The 21549-nt window shown below is 52.9% G+C and overlaps 1 protein-coding gene across 5 annotated transcripts in view; it reads right to left on the bottom strand.

Annotated features, from left to right (window-relative positions):
* The window catches only part of Nod2 (nucleotide binding oligomerization domain containing 2), a 36129-nt gene extending 15005 nt beyond the window's left edge, over positions 1–21124 (bottom strand). For 4 of the 5 annotated variants that reach the window (XM_077105811.1, XM_077105810.1, XM_077105812.1 and 1 more), the window contains exons 1-5: positions 19868–21024; positions 17491–17752; positions 15366–15832; positions 8011–8116; positions 3405–5220 (exon numbers count right to left, since the gene is read on the bottom strand). In XM_077105811.1, the coding sequence (XP_076961926.1) occupies positions 3405–5220; positions 8011–8116; positions 15366–15832; positions 17491–17503 (2402 nt within the window). In that variant the 5' untranslated portion in view covers positions 17504–17752; positions 19868–21024. Of the gene's footprint in view, positions 1–3404; positions 5221–8010; positions 8117–15365; positions 15833–17490; positions 17753–19867; positions 21025–21050 lie in introns of those variants that run through there. The other variant, XM_076838592.2, reaches the window with a different exon arrangement.
* Between the last annotated feature and the right edge of the window lie 425 nt (positions 21125–21549).

Genomic DNA, 21549 nt, shown 5'->3' with positions numbered 1-21549 from the left:
CAGGCTGCAGGTCGTGTGACCCGTTAGTGTGTCACAGAACCAATTTCGAAGGTCCTGAGCAGCATTTTTAAAACTGAAATAGGACAGAAGAGGAGAGCAGAGCGTCTCGGAGCTAACGAGGCAAAGTCATCTCACGAAGCTTCTCATGTAGAAGTTCTGAATGCGGGTGCGTCTGCTCACCGCCTGCTCTCACTGTGGGTCACCGTCAAAAAACTTTGAAACCCATCACCCTAGAGTCAGAGAGCGTCAGGGTGTGAAGAGCCCTGCATCGGGTGCTTTACATACGGGGTTTCCTAGAGTCTGAGGGCTTTAGTTGGCATGGAAACTCCTCAAGTGGAGAGATGCAACCTGGCGCTGCGGGAGAGGAGCTTGGCCCCCTCGCCCCCATGCATCTCTCTCTCTCTCTCTCTCTCTCTCTCTCTCTCTCTCTCTCACACACACACACACACACACACACAAATATGCCCATGAAGCAACCTTCTAGCTGTGTGCAGGATAAAGAACAATGGATCTCGGTCGAGGGCCTGAACCACTGGTTCACTTCCTGTTTCTACAATGAAATCTCTCCCATAACCAACACATGAAGAGAAAGGAGTTATCTGGATACACAGTTAGGAGTTCCAGTTCATGGTCCATTGGCCTTGGTTGCTGTGGGGATGATGGCAAGGCAGCAACTCATGGCAGAAGCTTGTGACGGAGCAAACATCCTTAACATCACAAGCCAAAGAGGAAAGAGAAAGAGACAGAGGCTGGGGCCCACAGTCCGCCCGCCTCAAGGGCACGCCTCCAGAAATCTGCAGACTTCCTACAAGGCCCACTTCTTAAAGGTCCCGCCATCTCCCAGGAGTGCTACTCTGGGGACAAAGCTCTTCACATGTGGACCTTTGGGGAATACTTATCCGAATGGTGGCGACTGCTAATGGAAACATCAAGCTGATTCCTCCAGACCAGGGGTTCTCGGTGTGAGACCAGCTGTAACAGAATCACCAGCAGTGTGTGGGGTGGGACAGCTGTGGATACCGAGGCCACCCACTGAGTGGGAGTTATGGGGGGCAGGCCCAGAAATCTGCACTGCATCAATCAACTTTGCACACCGTAGCCTGAGCACCATGCAGTAGAACCAGCCTGCCTCACCTTTCTCTGAAAATAGAGACAGACCCACAGCTTCCCTAAAGCCCTTTTATTTATTTATTTTTTGATACTGGGGATTAAACTCAGGAACACTTGACCCCTGACCCACATCCCCAGCCCCATTTTGTATTTTATTTAGAGACAGGGTCTCACTGAGTTCCTTAGTGCCTCACTAAGTTGCCGAGGCTGGCTTTGAACTCACGATCCTCGAATCTCAGCCTCCCAAACCTCTGGGATTACAGGAGTGCGCCACCGTGCTCAGCTCCCTACAGCCCTGCACACCACATGGGAACACTCCTGAACAGTCAGAGAGGACCCACTGAAGAATTCCAGGGATGGACTGGTCTATGAGGATCATTCTGGTCTCTTGGGATTCAAGAAACCCTGGGAGAACCAGCTTAGCAGACAGACGGGCCTCCTGACTCCCCAGCCAGAAGACCACACCTCTTCCCTCCAGAGGAAGTGCAGTATGGGGCCGTTACTTGGCCAGATGCTCTGCCTCCCTTCTCTCCCGGGCTCTTGGTCCTGGGAGGCTGACGTCTGTGGCCATCAGCAGCAGGAGCAGATCTGCCTCCTCGGTGGTTCACCAGAGGAAGGCACTGACCAGAGGCATTGACCAGGGCCAAGCCTGACTCTCCTGGAGCCCAGGCCACTCAGGATGCCCTGGCCACTCCTTCCTCTCAGCTAATAAGTCCGCCCTCCCTGAGCCTCAGGTCCACTCCAACCACCACCAGCCCCAGGGCCCTGCTCCATTCCACACCTTGGCTCTTCATAACCTCTGTAGATAGTCCATTTATTAGACTCTCCTCAGCTTACCCCAGTTTAAGTGTGGGATCTGTTTCCTCCAAGACCACAACAGGTACAGCCATACTGACATTCTATATTAATTGTACACAATATCCATAATACTATGGATGATTAACTACCCGTAATCTATGTTATAAACTTATGACCACTGTCCCTATCTAGGGGCTAATGAAAGCCACTGCACAAGTTCAAGTAGATTCCATGTGTTTGTTTCATGGACCAAAAAAAAAGGCTTGCTGATTTGCCTCAGAGAAGATGCACCACCTTCATACATACATTCAAGGAAGGTCTTCTCACCCTTTGCTTAGGGTCAATAAAGGTCACCTGAAAGTAGCCCTAAAGCCCCAGAAGATTGTGAATAGATTTTAACTTCTGTCTACAACTTTTGGTCTTTCATGGGTTCTACCGAACTGCAGTACTCCCTCCCCTGGGTAATGCTGAAATCCCACCTGCACACTGCACTACCTGATAGAAAAAAAGTGGGCCACGTGGGGCACAGTGGCACACTCATATTTCCAAAAACCTGGGAGGCTGAGTCAGGAGGATCAGAATGGGCAATCTAGCGAGACACTGTCTCAAAATAAAAATCAAAAGGACTAGGGAACTGGCATGCCTGTAATCCCAGTGGCTTGGGAGGCTGAGGCAGGAGGATCGAAAGTTCAAAGCCAGCCTCAGCAACAGTGAGACACTCAGCAACTCAGGGAGACCCTGTCTCTAAATAAAATACAAAAAGGGCTGGGGATGTGACTCATTGGTCGAGTGACCCTGAGTTCAATAACGCCCCCCACCCCCTCAAAAAAAAACTCTGCACATGACCTTGAGGTTTTCCTAGAGCCTTAGAAGTGCATCCACAGAGATGAGATGGAGAGCAGAAAACTGATAGTCAGAAAAATGTGAAACCCAGTCTGCAATTTCCTGTGTGTCTCTCTCTCTCTCTCTCTAATATTTTTTCAGTTGTAGGGGGACACAATACCTTTATTTTATTTTAAATATGTGGCGCTAAGGATCAAACCCAGAGCCTCACACATGGGAGATGAGTGCTCTACTGCTGAACCCCAGCTCCAGCCCGTGACTCTCTCTATTTGTTGGTTTGTTTTCATGGCACTGGGGATTGAACTCAGGGAGTGACAAATGCTAGCCACATCTCCAGCCCTTCTATGTGACTCACTTCACTTGTCTGAGCCTCAAATCAAGGACAATGGGGATAATAACGGCCCTGCCACCGTCGCAGAGTGGCCGTGGATATTAAATGAAATCATACTGGAAAGCGCAGCAAGCACTGTACCTAGTAGACCAGACATTGACTAAGGTGTGGCTGTCACATATTGACACTAAAGCCCAGAATGGGGAAGGGTCTGGCCTGTGTCGTACCACGGGGTGCGCCTGGACATCTGGATCCCAATGGGCATAACTTTGAGGTCCTGTCCCCCCGCCATGCCCGACCAGCAATGCCCGGCAGCACTCACTAAAGAGCCTTGCAGATACCAAGGCAAGGCAGCAGCTGCTCCACGCCAATGTCACCCACAGAGTTATAGTCCAGCTGCAGGGCCACGGGCCGCTGGAGGTGCCGCAGCACAAAGGCCAGGGCGGCACACTCGGCGGGGCCCACCCTGCAAAACGTCAGCTTGAGGTGCCCGACATCCAGCCCGCGCACCGCCTCCCGCGCCAGCTGCTCCTCCTGCATCTCATACAGGCTCCGGATGAGCCAGATGAACCCGGGCATGGCGTGCATGCTCTTGGCCTCACCCGGCACAGCTGGCGGGATGGACTGGAAGTGCTTGCGGAGGCTGCGGGATAGACAGCGGCGAGTACAGGCTCGGCGCCGGAGCAGGGCCTTCTTGGACACCTGGCATGGAGCCAGCAGGTCCCGGTGCTCCTGGGACAACAGCCCTGCCAGGAAAGCTGCTGTGATCTGAAGGTTGTGCGGCTCGGCCTTCTGCAGCAAAGCCACCACGCTGCCCTCCTCACACCTGGAGCCCTGGACGCACAGTGTAGGCAGCAGCCGGGCCAGTGGAGAGCTGCCCGGCCTGTGGCAGTTGAAGAGGTGTCTGAGCGAGGCTACGGGCACATCAGGGCTCAGCGCCAGGTAGATGGCAGCAAAAAAGCACTGGAAAGTAATGTGTAGGAATTCCAGGGCTGGCGTGCTCCCTGGCACCACCCGCGGGGCACACACCAGGAAGCCAAGAGAAATGTCATCAGGGTCCACCTGGGCTGCCTGCAGCTGCTGGGCAGAGAACACGTAGCAGCACATGCCCAGGCCCCAGAGAGCCAGTCGACCAAGGTGCAGGAGGGTGGAGAGCCTGCCTCGGAGGAGGCTGGGTCCCCGGATGTGGGAGGCCACGTCTGGCGGGGAGGCACGCAGCAGGAAATGCTGCAGGATCAGAAGGTACATATCTGTGGTGGTCTTTGGGGAGCCCCCGTCCTGCAGCAGCAGTTCCTGGTGGCACCTGGACACCATCCATGAGAAAACAGGAAGATGGCATAAGCCGTACAGGGCTGAGGTAGCTTGGAGCAGGTGGAGGAGGCGGTCTGCCATCCCAGGCTCAGGATGGCACCTCCTCAGGTAAAGCTCGATGGCCTCCTTTGAGAAGCCCCTCAGGTGGCACTCGGTGCACACGTACTTCCTGAGGAGGGCCGACACGGCGTCTGGACGGCTGGTCAGCACCTTGCGTGCGTTCTTGAGCAGGTTGCCCTGCAGGAGGTTGAAGAGCAGAGTGGGGACTGACGTGGGGTCCGACGGGGAGCAGTGGCGCTCGCCATCCGTGAACCTGAACCTGAACTCATCGAAGCCGTCGAAGGTTAGCAGGACGCGGTCGGGGTGGTCGAGGAGGAACTGGAAGACGTCCTGCTGGCCCGCATCGGGCCAGCAGCAGTGCTCAAAGATCAACGTCCTCAAGGACAGCCGTCTGGTCACGCACTGCAGCTGCCGGCAGCTGAACGGGAAGACGAAGAGAAAGTCCTGGAAGTGCTGCCCAGTGGCCCAGAGCAGGTGCAGCCGCTGCAGGAGTGTGCTCTTGCCGCTGCCCGCCTCGCCCACCACCAGCACGGTGTCCGCGTCTTTGTTGAGGTGTCCCTGGGCTCTGAAGAGCTCCTCCAGGCCCAGGGTGGCGGGGCTCTTGTGCAGGGCCCCGGCCGTGCCCACCTCCGTGCGCAGCTCCAGGGTGTTCTCTGTGTACACGTCGTCCAGGCACAGATTCTCCGCGCCGTCGTAAGTGCTGAGGCAGCGGGACTGGGCGGACACCGTGCTCCTCAGCTTGGAGATGTACTTCCGGCATTCTGCAGCTGGAAGACAGCAGAAGAGCGGATGAGGGGATGAGGACGAGACTGTGGTCAAGGTGGGACCCAACCGGAGCGGGCTGTGGGGAGGAATGTGCTGATAGGAGGGGCCAGTGGGCGTCCATTAGCTGGGGACTTCGAAGACAGCCACAGAACCTTCCTAAACCTCAGTTGCCTCCCCTGTGAAGTGGGGAGACTGGTGGTCACCACCTTATGGAACTTGACCACGCATCAACTGAGATAATGCATGTCCGGTGCCAAGAACAGTGTCCCTCACAAAGTAAATGCTCCAAAGACATCAGCCAGTGCCCTGACTACTCCTGACTCCAGACTGGCTGTGGGGTTGGGCTCCAGTCACGAGACCTGTGTTCTGATGCTGTTCCCACCATGTTGGCTGGGTGGCTTACACAAGTCCCCTCACCACTCTTCTTCAGTTGCCTCTTCCTACAGGGAAACAGGATCTAAGGGCTTAGGGTTCTGCAGTCAGACACACCTGGGTTTAAAACCTGTGTCCAGGGGCTGGGGTTCTGGCTCAGCGGTAGAGCGCTTGCCTAGCACGTGTGAGGCACTGGGTTTCATCCTCAGCATCACATAAAAATAAATAAACAAGCAAATAAGATGAAGGTATCGTGTCCATCTATACCTAAAAATATTAGAAAATAAAAATAAAAACCTGCATCCACCACTCATTTGGGGACACCACCTAACCTGTCCAGGCCTTGGTTTTCTGATCTATAGGAATGGGAACAATCCACATCTTGAAGAACTGTCTCAGGAGCAGTGAGATGAATGGGGTTTAGAAGAATATCTGGCCCTTGGTGGACAATCCAAAAATGGTATTCACTATTGTCATTACTGGTACAGGCACAGCAGTGCCCCCCGGCCAAAGATGTCCACATCCTGATTCCTGGAGCCTGTGACTATGTTCCCTTACATGGTAAAAGGAATTAGGTGGCTGTGATGAGAGGAACCTGCAAAATCTGAGTGGGCCGGACACTGGAGGGCCTCAAAGTCACCGTGGTTCCCAGGCCAAGCACTCAGACCAGACCCTCTGATTCTGCCTGCACGCCCCCATCCTCCTCTTGTCCCCTCTGCAGGGAGAGTTCGCGTGCCCAGGGTGCATCCAGAGGGCTGATGCTTTCCTTTATCATCCTGGTTCCAGTGTGTGCAAACCACTTCCTGTGCAAGGGGTCAGTTCCTTTTTTGGGAAATAGAGAAGTACTGGTCCCAAGAGCTAGGCTGGCAGGACATCAGCACAGCTCACATCATCAGAGCCGCACTGCCCCCAACCAAACACTGGCCCGTTTGTTCTCAACCCAGGAGCCAACAGGTAATTTTTGCAGAGAGCTCTCAGCTCAATGAAGTTGCAGTTGCTCTGTGTCTATGTTTTTTTATGTTTTATTTTTTGGTCATTTTTAAGATGGAGTCTTACTATGCTGCCTAGACTGGACTCCAACTCTTGGGCTGAGTGGTCCTCCTGTCTCAGCCACCTGAGTGGCTGGGACTACAGACCACGTGTCACCTCTTTTGCTCCCAGAGCTATGCTTACTGTTGCTCTTTCTGCCCTTTGGCTATATCGGGAGCACTCAGCAGACACCAGAAGCTATAGACCTTTCTTTCCAGTACCCTGACTTCCATCGCAGATTCACAGCCACGGTTAACAATACCAAATTCCTCAAAAATAAATTCTCATTTTAAAGATATCAATAGACATATCACTTGTCACCTTCAGCAGCACCTGCCCCATGGCACGGTGTCCCCAGTGCCTGACTCGCCAGCTATGCTTGATGATATCAATAATCGTTAACCAAGGGCCAGCCGGGTACTGTGCACTGATGTCTCTATCCTGCGCTTGAAGGAGATGACACACAGCCACATGCCAAGCACAGGCCTGCAGCCATCCTGCCCTCAGGCCCGCTCGCTGCCGAGAGGCCAGGACTCAGGGTGAGAAACCCATCTGTCAGCACCAGGCACACAGCTCAAGGGCCTTCGGTGCTGATGAGCTTTCCCTCTCGAGGCTGCTGGAACAAGACTCAGGGAGCGCCCAGCTTGCATCTTCTCTTTACAATGGAAGATTTCTTCTCCCCACAAGACAGTGCAGGTGAGGACAGTTTGCAGTCACACCCGTCTCCACTGCTTCGTCACTTAACCTGCCTGCCCAGTTTCCACATCTGTAAAGTGGAGGAAACACCTAATTCCCAAGGGTTATTGCAAAGGGCATTTATTGTCCGTTGTAGCTGTGTGCACAGGCCTCTCCCGTTCCTGGGTGGGGTTGGTGAGCATGGGCACTGAGGGGTGCCACGTTCCCTAAATCCACTTGGTCCCTGAGGTTCTGATCATGAGTAAATGCTCTGCTATTAACCATGAATCTGTGCTGACTTCCTTTTCCTTTCTGACAAACTGGAGAAGAACAAAAACTACATTTCAGAGGTCAAGAGATACCCAGCTCACCTCTAAAAGTGAATCTGGATCTTCTTAGTGCAGACGACAAGAGTTGGCATGGTAAGGAGCACCTGTTGTTAGCCCTTGCTTCGTGGCAATTCTAGTAATCACGATGCAGCACAGGACGTGATCAAAGCTAAGGGACAAGGTCAATAATTTCATCCTTTCATTCCCTCCCTGCAAGCCCGATGAGTCTGGGAGCCATGTTAGCTTTAAAATGAGGAAACTGACTCTCATGGGAGGCTTATGCAGAGCCAATACGTGGGTGACAACGGATGCATGCTCTGCTATTAACCATGAATCTGCGCTGACTTCCCTTCCCTTTCTGACAAACTGAGAAGAACAAACACATACCCACTAAAGGCAGGGGCAATGGGACTGGTAATTCCAGAATGTGCCGGAGAAGGAAAGCAGCCAATCCATTTGCCTTCACTGCGGCAAGATCAAGTAGCCTCCTTGCCTGTGGGAGAAGAAGAAGCTATTATTTTTCCAGAAGGGCTGAGGAGGGGAGTGGGAAGGTCTCCACCAAGTACAGTCGAGCATCTCTAATCTGCAAACCTGAAATAGGAAATGCTCCCAAATCCAAAACATCAACACGATGTCACAAGTGGATGATTCCATACTATGAAACTGTTGCATGCACAGAATTATCTGAAATATTGTATAAGATTATCTTCGGGCTATGTGTCTAAGGTGTATATGAAACATAAATGAATTTCCCTTTTAGATTTGGGCCTCATCCCCAAGATATCTTATTATGTATATGCAAATATTCCAAAATCTGAAAAAAAAAAAAAACAGAAAACCAAGACACTTCTGATTCAAGCACTTAAGATAAAAGATACTCTATATGAACTACAATGCCATAGGATCTCTCTGCCATCACAATAAAAGGCCTGAAAAACAAATAAATTATCACAGGAGTTAAAAGAAGTTGGTACAATATTGGATGGTGAAATGAACACACTCATCCAATCTGACTCCTTCTCCAAACCCACTCAAGAAGTAAATACCTAAAAAAATAAACAAATGTACAAAGATAAGGAAAATGATTCCAGATGCTGTCGATGACTTGAAAGAAAAGTGATTTCAAGTCTCATGGCTTCCATGCTTGAATATGATCTCTGTTCTTGACCTCAGCCTGAACTCGTCCCTGAATCTGGGCCTGGCTCATCAATTGCCCATTTGCCATCTCCACTCACATACACCCACACACGTGCCAAGCCTAGAGACATCCTCATATCAGCTGAAGTCAACGCCATCTTCCAGGTGCTTAGCCCCAGAGGTTTGAAGTCACCCTTGAAGCTTCAATCCACCAGAAATCCTTTGGGCACGATTAAGTATACCTAGAACACTGCCCAATGGAACTAGAAATCAACAACAAATGTGAGCCACACGCGAGATTTAAAATCTTCCAACAGCCACATTCTTTAATGTTTAAAAAGATGAAATTGATTTTAACTATATATTCCATTTAACCCAAGATATGCAAAGGATTACCATTTCAACACGTAGTCAACATTATATAAAAAAAAATGAGTTGATAATGCAGCATTCTTTCCTCCATATTGTCTCTAAAATCTGGTGTGTCTTATGCACTCAGAGAATATCCATGTGGATCACGTGTTTTGAGCACTCAGTGTCCACACATGGCCTCGTCTACAGCTGCAGAGCCCCGCCATTCCCCTGTACCCCCTCTAGAACACCCTGCTCACCTAGAAAACCACAGAGCCTGCCAAATGGGCCTCCCTTCTGTGTCCCTGCCCCATCGTCTCCTTTATAAACAAAAGATCCTCACACAGCGCAATCAAACCCTGAGTCCCACAGTAAACTTCACGGCACAAAACAGACAAAAGTCTCTGTCCATAACCGTCTGGCTCCCAGCTGCACCCGACCTCCCTCTTCCTCCTCTTCCTTGCCCACCCCACTCAGCACTGGCCTCCTATTCCCTGGGAATCCCAGCATGCTCCTGCCTCTGGGCCTCTGCTCTGGCTGCACCCCCGACCTGCAATGCCCTCTCCCCACCTGGGCCATGGCGAATTCCCTCCCCTCCTCCAGTTCTTTGCCCAGATTCCATCTTCCCAGAGGGATCTCTCAACTACTCTATTTAAACATGAACTCTCTTGCTCCCTGCTCTCCCTACACTCTCTACGCCCAGAACACTCCACCGCACAAGCACTTTCTAACACACTCTGCAGCTCAATTCCTTCTGGCCCTAGAAGAGTACCGGGCCCACTCCCAGTGCTCAAGAACTGGCTGAATGAAGGAACAGGAGGGGACTCAGAAGACTCCGGGGAGAGCCAAATCCTAAGCCAACAATAGGGAAGTCAGGAAGTGCATAGGTACACTCTGGAATCTGTCAGGGGCTCTGAGACTCTCATCATCCGGTACCTCTGGAACCAAAGGAAATGACAAAGGCAAGCACTGAGTCAAAGTGGACTATGAACTACATCTTCAGATGCCCTTGCCCACTCCAAGCCACCAGCAAATATCCCTGCCTGCCGTGGCAAAGTCGGCCTATTGATATTCTAGAAAGGGTAAAGAGAGGATCCCTGGCTGGGCGTGATGGTACACGCCTGTAATCCCAGCGGCTCGGGAGACTGAGGCAGGAGGATCACAAGTTCAAAGCCAGTCTTAGCCATTTAGTGAGGCCCTAAGCAATTCAGTAAGATCCTGTTTCCAAATAAAATACAAAAAAGGGCTGAGGATGGGGCTCAGTGGTTAAGCGCCCATGGGTTCAATCCCTGGTACCAAAAAAAAAAGAAGAAGAAGAAGAGGGCGGGGTGGATCTCTGGACTGTGAGACATCAGGAACAATTAAAGTGGATGTCATATACCAAACACAGGTTTAATGCCCCGGTGCAAAACAAATGCTGAACACTGAAACTTTTCCCTGCCAGCACCCACTGCCTCTCAGCCCCTGGGCTCCCAGGACTCTGGTTATCAGACCTTTACCCCCAGGCAGGTCTAGGCAAGGAATTTGGTCAATCCAGAAGGAAAGTCTAAAGATACAGATAAATAAATAGAGAGAGAGAGAGAGAGAGAGAGAGAGAGATCTCAATCTGCCATTTCCCAAAATCTCTACAGTGGAATGCCTAGCAGACAAATTTCATCTGCAGTCTCATTGAATTTTAAAGTTCTCTATTTCAATAACAAAAAGGACAACCAAGGACTACCATATGCCCAAAGAAAATATTTAATATGGGAGGTAAAAGTCAAATCAGTAGGGAAAGGGAAAGCAACTTGTTGGATAGAAAAGTTTATGTGTGATGAAGGAAACAACCTAACCTACCCAAGCAAACAAAACAGAACAAAGTAACTATCATTATGATCTTTAAGGAAAAGGAAAGATTGTATTCATAAAGCAAGAGCAAGATGCTATAATAAAGGAATAGTCAAAATTGCCCTTGCACATTAAAAGTGTGATAGCAAAAATGAAAAATTTAAGAGTTTACAATAGAGAATATCATATATAAAATAGAGCAAAAAATAGAAATGGAAAATAGAAGAAAATTAAAGAGTTAGTCAAGAAATTCTAACGTTCAAGTAATTATAATTGCATAAAGAGAGAAGAGAGAAAATAAAGTGGAATAAATTCATCAATTTCTCAGAACATAAAGATATGAGCTTCTGCATTCAAAGAGCCTGTTGGGTACCCAGCACCCGAGGTACTTAAGTGTGAAATTTCAGAATATTGAAGACCAAAAGAAAATCTGAAAAGCTTCCAGAAAGACATATACAATGGTTCTAGAGTTCTTAGCAACAACATTCGGAAGAGAAGGTAATGGAATAATGTCATCAGAATTCTAAAGGAAAATGATGGCCAACATAGAATTTTATACCCAGTCTAACTGTCAATAAAGTGTGGTTGAAATGACAGACACACATTCTTTCTAATGAATCTACTAGAAGACATATGATCTATCATAATGGAATAAATAATAAAAGAAGAAGACATAGTATTTGGGATACAGGAAACCCAACACAGGAAGGCCAATATCAGGATGATGGCTGTGGGCTCCACAGAGGGCCACCTGTTTAGATGGAATCACTATTGACTCAAATCTGAGGGCCGTCACCTCCGACATCCCAGGTAAGCCTGGCCCTCATCCTTCTCTGTCTGAGACTTGTCTTCACCATGAGCCAGCATCGTTCCTTCAACCCTGCTGCCTAAGTCAGCTGGGACATCATTTCACCCCACAGAAGCGCTTGTCTTGACCTCTTCCTGGGAGCCAGAATAGCCTTTGGTGAGCTCACAACTGAGTGAAAGAGAAGCCCACGTCCTCTGACCATATTCCCACCGGACAGGCAGCTAGCTCCTCTCTCATACCAGTGCTTCCAGATCCTCCAGCCTGACCTTGTCCACCAACCTCCCAGAGTCCCCTATAAACTCCCAGGGAAGGCAGGGCCAGACCACATCCACAAGACCCTGTTAAGCTTCCCTGACCTGGGAACACTGACCTAAGAAAGGGCAATTTGGCCCTTTCCTTACACAACAATGTGTGGCTTGCAACTCAGTTTTTCAAAAGAAAAAAAAAATCCAGAATTTAAGGGTTTAGATTAAAAGGTGCTAAAACCATAAAGTGAAGGAATGATTAACACCAAGGTCAGACCAGACGTTGCCTCTGGTTGTTGCAACTGAAGAAGGGTCTGGGTGCTGATAGCGTTCTATTTCTTAATCGGGGTGATGCAACATATTTATCCGGTAGGTATGAAATTTATCCACTATTCTGTAGGCATGGTATGTTTCCCAATCTAAAAATGTTTAAGTTAATATTGTGACAGGAGCAAGCCATTCAGAGCTCACTCTGACACCCCAGTCCCATTAACTTTAGCAGTTGCATGAGTCACACGAACAGTTGATATCACAGCTGGTGTTACCAGTCTCAGGTTTCCTAACAACTGTTATTCCCAACTGAGCAAAACCACAGGAAGCCCTCACATTTTATGACAGAGAAAGAACACAAGAGCTGGGTGCAGTGGTGCACATCTATGATCCCAGTGGCAAGGGGCACTGAGGCGGGAGGATTGCAAGTTCAAAGCCAGCCTCAGCAAAAGTGAGGTGCTAAGCAAATCAGTGAGACTCCATCTCTAAATAAAATACAAAATAGGGCTGGGAGTGTGGATCAGTGGTTCAGTGCCCCTGGTACTCTCCTCACCCGCCGAGGGGGGAAAAAAAAAAGAAACAACCTAAACTTTGGAGAAAAACAGACCTGGATTCAAATTCTAGCTGGCCCCTTCCCAGATGGGCAATTTGGACGGTTTCCACATTGTCAAGGAAGATTGTAGTCATACCACACCATTGGGAGGACATAGTGAGGCTTAAATGATGTAGTATAGGGAAAAGGCTGAGTACAGCATGGGGCACATAGTAGGGCCTTTTAAACACATATTTGATGTTTAAGTGCGCCCAGGTAAGGCTAGGTTGAGGATAATGAAACAAACGACTCTGTCTGCTAGCTGGCTGATTATTCACAGTGCAGACACGTTGTGGCAGCAGACAGTAGCAATGATTTAGTTCCATCCCTAGATTCAGTACTTTATGGATTTAGATCCTTAGCTTGCATTTTGTTTCATTCCACAGTCCTTTCCAGCCCCCAACCTGATATCATTATCAATGGTCAGTGGTAGCACCTCTATGTAGGAAACTGAAAGGTTCCCGGGGGGTCGTGTTAATAGGACATACCACAGTTACCACCCACACTGAATCCGGAATTCGGCCACCGGGGGAAGGCCACCAAAGCAGAGACCTCAGAAGGCCAGAGCTTGAAGGGAACTCAGAGAAAGGTGGATTCTAAACACCTGGAGCTCGCTGGGCTGCCCTTGGCCCCTGCCCCAGTCCTCAGCTCTGCTCCCCACTGTGCCTTCCACCTCTCAGCTCGGTCCCCACTTTCCGGGTGGCTTCTGCGGTCCACTTAGTTCTTTCTCAGGAGGGATTCTTAGCCCGTCTTCGTCCCAACCTGAGCATTTCCCTCTATATTCTGCTTTAGCTGCATCTCATAAACTTTGATAATAATATTCTCATTTGGGGGGGCAGTGCCAGAGATGGAACTCAGGGTGCCCAACCACTGAGCCCCACCCCCAGCCCTATTTTGAATTTTATTTAGAGACAGGGTCTCACTGAGTTGCTTAGCACCTCGCTTTTTTTTTGGGGGGGGGGGGTGCTGAGACTGGCTTTGAACTCACAATCCTCCTGCTTCAGCCTCCCAAGCTGCTGGAATTTCAGGCCACCACACCCAGCTCTCATTACTTTTTGATCCCACATACTTTCTGATTTCCAGTATGATTTCTTCTTTGATCCATAAGCTATACCATTTTTTTTTTTTCTTTACCAGTCCAAATACTTCCTCTGTCTGGGCCCTAGGCGTCTCAGCGAGCTTCTCCAGATCCCTCAGAGCATCCAGACCCGACCACACTGCTGATACACTTGATCAGAGACAACTAGACATTAACTTGTAACTTCCTGGGTGGGCTGCTTCTATCCCGCCAATAAAACACAAGAAACTTGAACAGGTGGGCTCTCGGGGTGTGATCGTAGGTCTTATCTGCACTAGTTAGAGAGGACCACAGTGTGTCTGCACTGGGAATAATTAGCCAACTTGAGTCAACTTGAAAACAGAATAGTTTATTTCATCATCCTCCACCTAGCCTTACCTAGGTGCACACATCAAATATGTGTTTAAAAACAGGCCAAAATAAAAACTACAAATTTCCCCAATTCAGACCATTCTAAAACTCCAATTGAACTCCATTTCATTCATTCCCTCAGCAATCCATTCATTTCAGCAGTAAGTGTTTGGTAGTACCATGGACCCTGAGTACAAGCTTCAGGTAAGAGCCTGGAAGGTGATAAGCTCTGAATAGTGTCTGGCTGAATAAATGAGTGAATGAATGAGTGATCAATGAACGGTCAAGGCTGTGGTCCAACAGTGGCTCTCTGCTCAACCACCGTCATCCAAACCACTTTCCTGGGCCTGAATTCCCTATTCTGTCAGGTGGAGGCCTGACGATCGCTGTTTGAGGAAAATAAAACAGAGCGTTTCCAAAAAATACCCACAGACACTTTTCTGTCCTTGCGGTCTCCATTGAATCATTGTATTTTCAGGGACAGCTACATCCCAGCTCCAAACGCCTGTGATCTAACATGATTTCCCATTAGAAATCCTACGAGGACATATTAGTACGTTGCGTGCTATTTCACTTATTGATACAGACTTAATATAGGGAAGCGTTATGCTCTGTTGAGCTGTTCATTTAAAAGACAGCGATAAGACTGTGCAAAGACAGAACATGGCTGATAACAGAAATAGCAGCAGTCAGTGGTGACGTGGATGTGTGCTTCCTATGTGCCATATTAAATTCCCCCCAAAATCACGTAAGATAAGTATGGAACTATTTAGAGTGCTGTTCAGATGAGGAAACTGAGACAGGAGAGACTAAGGATGCACAGGTTCCACACCGAAGTCGGAAGCACCCCGAACTGACCTTGACCCTGCATCATTCCAGCACCAGAACCGGAGCCCGGTGCCAACCTCCTGCCCTCACCAGCAGTGGTTCACTGCCAATAGCCAAGGGCAGCTCCTCCCCTCCTGGCTGCTCTTTAGGGGGAATCCCGTGGACGCGTTACCCCACGGGCTGACCTCCCAGGCACAGTCAGGCTGGATGACTAAAAGCCTTTCCTGTGAACGCCGACCCCAGGCCGTGCCTCACCCTCTGGGAGGACGTGAAAATGGGCAGTCTGATGTCATCACACTCGTACTGGCTGATGAAGCCGCGCTCCCGCACCAGGTCCAGCACAGCCTCCACGTGGCTGTACAGTCTCCTGACGATGGCCGGCCGGTGACTCTGCAGGTCTCGGGCTGGGTGGAGTGAGTGGGGGTCCCAGCCGCCACGTGGCTCAGGGGACTGACCGCCGGCCTGGGCTTCCTGGAGAGCTGCGACCAGCTTCTCACAGCCCCAAGCGCCCTTGTTCCCGACAGTGTCCAGCAGGCACCTGGCCAAGCGGGAAAGAGGCTGGCCTGGGAGGCTGAGGCTCTCATAGTCTTCCCAGGAGAGGACTTCCCAGGACAGCAGCCAGTCCAAGATACTCTCGAAGCCCTCCAGGGACCCGGAGACGAGCAGCCCTACCAGGTGACTCCTCTGTGCCTGGATAGCCTCCTGGGAGCACATCTCACCACCTAGGGAGAGAACGGAGAGCAGGGCTCAGGAGGCTCCCCAGCAGCCAGGGAGGGGCGGCCAGCCCACCCCAGGACCTCATCAGCCCTGGCGCCCCCCCAGCGTTACGCACCCCAAGCTCTCCACGGTACAGACCGCAAACCAGGCCCGAGCTCCAGGTCCCACGGCAAGAACTAAATGGAGAACCCTGGCTCCCATCTCCTGCTCCATCCCGGCTTCAGAGGTTCAGAAGGGCTGGAGCTAAGATGAGGAGCAGTGATCCTCGCGGATCAGGGAATTGGCTCTCTTATGAGGCAGGAAGAGAGGACCTTGCCACCAAGCTCGGATGCCCGCCAAGCAGTTTCAATAATGCGTGAGCACCACCCTAAATGCTTTGCTGTGTGAATCCACTTAACCCTGCCTGCCACTCTGAAATCGGTGCCGTGCTCAGCCCCCTTTTACAGAGGAAGAAACTGAGGCACACAGGGTCACGGTTGCACAAACCGTGCACGAGGCAGAGCTGGGACTGAAGGCACGCAGCGTGACTTCAGGAGGCATGCCCTTAACCCCCTGTACTCGAGTTTCCCACAGGGCCTCGCGCCCACCCCTGTGTAGGTGACCCACGGCCACCCAACTGGGGGACGTGGCTACCGAGATACTAGGCAAGGTGAGGTGGAAAACCGTGGTGCAGACTAAGTTGTTTCAGAGCCTGCTAGAGCGTCTGCACACACACACACACACACACACACACACACACACACACACCCGCGGCCTCACTTCCTCCACACACACCACCACACCTCACAGGCTGGCACTGTCACCATGGCCGTCATCAATGGCTTACTGTGGGCTCAGCCCCCAGACTCTGGGAATTTGAGGGGAAGTGACCTCCAGAAGCGTCAAGCCCTAGCAGGATCCCTGAGTGGCAGAGAAAATCTCTCTGCATGGTCAGTTCTGTGACTGTCACAGGGTCAGGGACAAGGGCTGGTGCAGCACCCAGAGAAAACGAAAGTAAAAGGAAGAAAGGCACGGAAGAAGACAGCAGAGGGCAGAGGGACACGGGCAGCAAGTGGCCTGGGGGCTTCGCCTCTGTCCTGCTGGTGGCTTCCTGCTGGGCCCATGGCAAAGCCTGGGTCTCCTCTTCCTGGCCCCCACCCCTAAGCCTGGCACGCGCTTGGCCCAGCAGAGGACCCTGGGAAGGGTCCAAGCAGGGAGGGGGGGACGGGAGCAGCCTGCACCTTCTCATAAGACAGCAACATGCAGACTGGCCTCATGCCTGGGCGGCATGTCACCTGGACCTGTGTGTCCGGCAGCTTGGGGGAGACGGTGTCCCTATGCACAGGCCACTGTAAACCAGGAACTCAGACAGCTCTCCTTGGTCAAGAAGGTGTCCTCACTGAGCCACCAACAAGCAGGGGAACCAGGGACAAGGGGACAGGAGGACAGCAAGGGGCAGGTGGAGTTCTGGGTGGGACCTGGGGTAGTCTCAGCAGCAGAGACACTAGCCCCCAACCCCTGTCCAGGTCCTAGGAAGTAACTGCCCCCACTCTCCCTCCCTGAGAATAGCCCAGAAGAGGGTTCAGCACCCTCCTCAGCCCTCAGGCCTGGCAAGCAGGGTGCAGCCAGGAGAAGAGGAAGGTGAAGAACTAGGCCGAGCCCAGGCAGTGCCCACTCCTCTTACCAGGGAGGGACATCCGCTACTTCCTTCTCATTGGGACAGTCTAGCCCAGCCTCTCAGCAAAGGCCACCAGGCAGGAGGAGCAGGCAGGCCAGGCCAACTGTGGGTGAGCCTTGAGCAGAGGGGGGCACTGGACAGGCAGTCCTGGGTGGTCCACAGACCCCACCTTCAGGGGAAATCCCGAAAGGATGGGCCGGAAGCCGGAGCCAGCTACCAGAGCACCGTGATCTTGGCACAAAGCCTGGCGCGTCCACCGTGGCCCCCACTGAAAGGCAGGACAGGGCACACTGGAGACACGAGACACACCCAGCAGACGTGCCCACCCCCAGGGACAGGACATGCCAAGGCCGGGGCTGCCTGGTTAGTGACATAAGGGACTCAGAGGGAGAGGCTGGCCCAAGCCACGAGGCCTGGTGATTTGTCCTCCTGCCATCAGTGGGAAAATCCCATCTGTGCCAATCTTGTGGAAACCTCAGAGCGAGGAGAATCCCCAGGGACCCACTCAGCCAGCCCCGCCTCTCAGCAGGCGTAGCTCTAGCTCTTCTTAAACACCTGGCAAAGAAGACTGACCTCGGTGCCGTCCTCACTAGGCAGCTCAGGGAGTTCATAAACTCAGGAAGTTCTTCGTGATATCTAGCTTAAGTTACTCCCGCTTCCACTTAAATTGGAAGGGAGGGAAATAGGCAGATGTTCACTTATCACTTATTCCATAAAAACTGTGCCTGAAATCCTACCACTTGCACCTTTATCACCTGGGCAGACTCCCCCTCTTTAGATCAATACTTCAGTTGGCCTCTATTGCCTTTTCTTCTCTAGTTATTAGAGGTTAGGAGTCACTACTGTCCTCCCCCAGGTGAGGCTGAAACAAAGAAAGGCACCACTTTGTGAAACAGACGGTCAAGGGGTGACCCACGTGGCACCTCCCTTACCCCCAAGCTCAGGCCTGCACCGGGACACCCCCTTCCTCCCTGACATCACAGCCCGCCTGGCTTCTCTGCGGTGTGTTAAAATCTTAGCCTCCACCCCCTGCAGACAGAGGAGAGGGAGGCCCAAGGAGGCCCAGCTAGGGCCAAGCCTCCCCAGGGCCTTAGGTCCATTCCCTCCTTCCCCTGGCCACAGGGTCTTCCTCCCTCCCCTGACCACCCCCAGGGGGACACAGGGGACTAATTCCTCCCCCGTGAACATGAAGCCCTCCCTGGCTGCTGTCCTCGTTCAGCTCCAAGCCCCTTTGCCCCCGTCTGTGGCTGCTCAGCTGTCCTCAAATCCTCCTGCTCGTCCCCTCTGATGGCCCTTCCAACCCCCCCGATGGCCACTCTGGTCGAGGTCACCCGTGACCTCCCATGACACAATCTCATCTGCCAGAGGCGTCGGTGCCCACGGCTCTCTTCCCCCTTGACGCGCTCCCCTCACGGCCCTCAGGTCGCCAGGCTCCTCCCCCTCCCACTGGATGCTCTTTCTGACTCTTTGGCTGGTTCCTGGTCCTGGGGCCCCAGAGCTCAAGGACCAGACCTCCCTCCATACCCCCTCCCTGAGTGAGCCACCTGCTCTCCCGGCTTGAAATACCAGCCTCATGGTGACGATGCCTAAACTGTCCTACCAGCTCCAATCCCACCCCACTCTTCCCAGTGGCCTACTTGACACCACATGGATGTCTGGGGGCATCTCAAGCTGGAAAAGCACAGATCCAAAGCCCTGACCCTCCCCCTAAACAGCTCCACCTCAGGGATGGCAGCCCCAGACTTCTAGATGCTCAAGCCAAAGCCTCAGCGCCCTCCTAGGCTCTACCTTTCTCCTGCACCCCACATCCTGGCAACCCAAGCTTCAGAATACTCACTGAATCTGAAATCTCTGTCCTGGGTGGTCCCCCTTCACTGTGTCCTCCTGTTCCCTCGTGCCCTACCGTCCACTCTCAGCCTCACAGATAGCTGAACCTGCTAAGGCAGAGCAGGTGGACTCCCCTGCTCAGACCCTGTGGTGGCCCATATGGCCACCTTCAATGACCCATGCAGTGAACACTCAGCTCCCTGCCACTTACCTTTCTGCACTCACTTCCTCCTAATTCCTCACCCACTCCTGGCCCAGCTACACTGGCCTCCTCCTCCTTCCAAGAACAAGTCAGGCCTGTTCCTGCCTGTCATACTCCTGCCTCAGGACATTTGCACCAGCTCTTTGCTTGATGGGCACTCTCTCTATGCCCCCCCCCAAAATAGTCACCTGGCTTGTCCCTCACCTCCTTAAGACTTTGCTCCGTGGTCACCCTCTCGAGAGGCCTTCCCTATGCTATACAAAACTGCCACCCCCAACCACAGTACCCATCCTTGCCTGTTTTCTTTTTCTCCATAGCTCTTCTCACCCCCTGACATGCCATGTGTTTGCTTACTTCACGGCTGGTGCTCCTTTCTAGAGTGTGTACTCCACAAGAGCAAGGCAGGAGTGCTGTCTGAGTTTCCATGGCCGGGTCTCCCTTGTCTCCCTCGGTGCATTGAGAAAGGTTGTTGGAAGGAATGAAAGAATGCACTTGCTCTGTGTGGCTCCAATGGCACACGAGGACCCAAGGGGTGACAGAGGCAAGCCACAGCCGCTAGCTGAATGAAACAAGAGCTGCAGCTGCGGGACACTGAATGGCTACCTCACAAGTAACACACTCAGGGTCGGGGCTTGTGCTGCAGAGGAATTCCCACCAGGGGGGGAGGGAGGTGCCTGGACCGGGCACTTTCAGACTCAGATTGAGAGAGGCAAAGGGGGCTTGAGTCACCAAAGACCAGGGGCGCTGGCAGTGCCATAACACAGGGCCAGTGGGGATAGCAACCTGGTCTTCACTAAGAGGCCAGAGGAGGGGTGGCAGGCCAGCTTTCCCCCTCTGTAGAACAGGGACCCTGGAGGAGACCAGGTCATGGTCCATGGAGAGCCAGGCAGGGAGACAGGGAAAGAGCTTAGGGAAAGAGCCAGGAAAGTCGGAGCCTCTGGGAGCCTGGGTCCACGCTCCAGTTCCATCCACCTGAGGAAGACGCACCCAAGGCAGCCGAGTGGGAGAGCTTTCAGTTTGCCTGAGGACAGGTAGGACCAGGTGGCTGCGCCCCCAACCTGAGAGCAAAGCAGAGGCCCACAGCCCGAGACTGCAGCGCACGGCAGGCCTGGGTGGGTGGGCCTGTCTGGGCAGGGGTGGGATCTGAACTGGGCCTTCTCCGCACCAAGGGGGAAGGAAGAGGCCAGAGACCCCAGTAAGAGTTACAGGGCGCAGGCAGGGTGAGCCATGTCCTCGCTGGCCCTGGAGAGAAAGGACGCAGTCTCCTCGCTCCACAGCCCCCACCAGCCCCAAGGCACAGCCTCTCAGGTCGCTGGGGGACCACTGAGGGCTCCGGCCAATTTGCCCACACCCCCAGAGCCCTGCCAGGGCGCTCCCGCCCTCGCGACGCCCCGTTCTTCTCCCTCCCCTGGGGGAAACCGAGGCAAGTCCTCCCCAAGCCGGGCGGCCAGCCTGGCTCCAGAGCCAAGTGACCCCGGGGCGGGACCCTCGGTGCCCACTGTCCGCCTGCCTTGCCGGCGCCTGGACGAGCACTCACCGCCCAGCGGCCGGCACCCGGATCCTCGGCCCCCAGCGGGACGCGCCTGCACCCGGGGATCCGGCAGGTCCAGGATTCGCCCCGCCCCGGCCCCGCCCACTTCGGCCGCCCCGGCCCCGCCTCCCCAGGCCCCGCCCACTTCGCCCGCCCGGCCCCGCCTCCCCAGGCCCCGCCCACGTCTGCCCTGCTCCGCCGCGAGGAGGCCACTCCCGTCCCGCGCCGTGCGGTCCCCGGGTGGGCAGGCCGGTCTTCTCCTGGGACCGCGCGGATCCTATGACCCGAAGGTGATGGTGCCTGCGGGACTGCGCGACCCTGGCCGCGTTCCCTGGCGAAGTGTGTGTCGCCTTCAGGGCCACGTGTCAACCCGGAGGGAACGGGGAGTCCTGGCAGCAGACCCCACCTCGGCCCGCCCAGTCACAGGCGCACCCTGGGCCCCGCTCGGTGGAACCAGGCTGGGAAAGTCCGTGGTCAGTAGGAAACGACGCGCCCTTGGAGGGAC

Source organism: Callospermophilus lateralis, chromosome 18, assembly GCF_048772815.1.
Source record: "Callospermophilus lateralis isolate mCalLat2 chromosome 18, mCalLat2.hap1, whole genome shotgun sequence".
Classification (NCBI taxonomy): Eukaryota; Metazoa; Chordata; class Mammalia; order Rodentia; family Sciuridae; genus Callospermophilus; species Callospermophilus lateralis.
The sequence above is the reverse complement of the archived record's forward strand: the minus strand, read 5'-3'. Positions and strand labels throughout refer to the sequence as shown.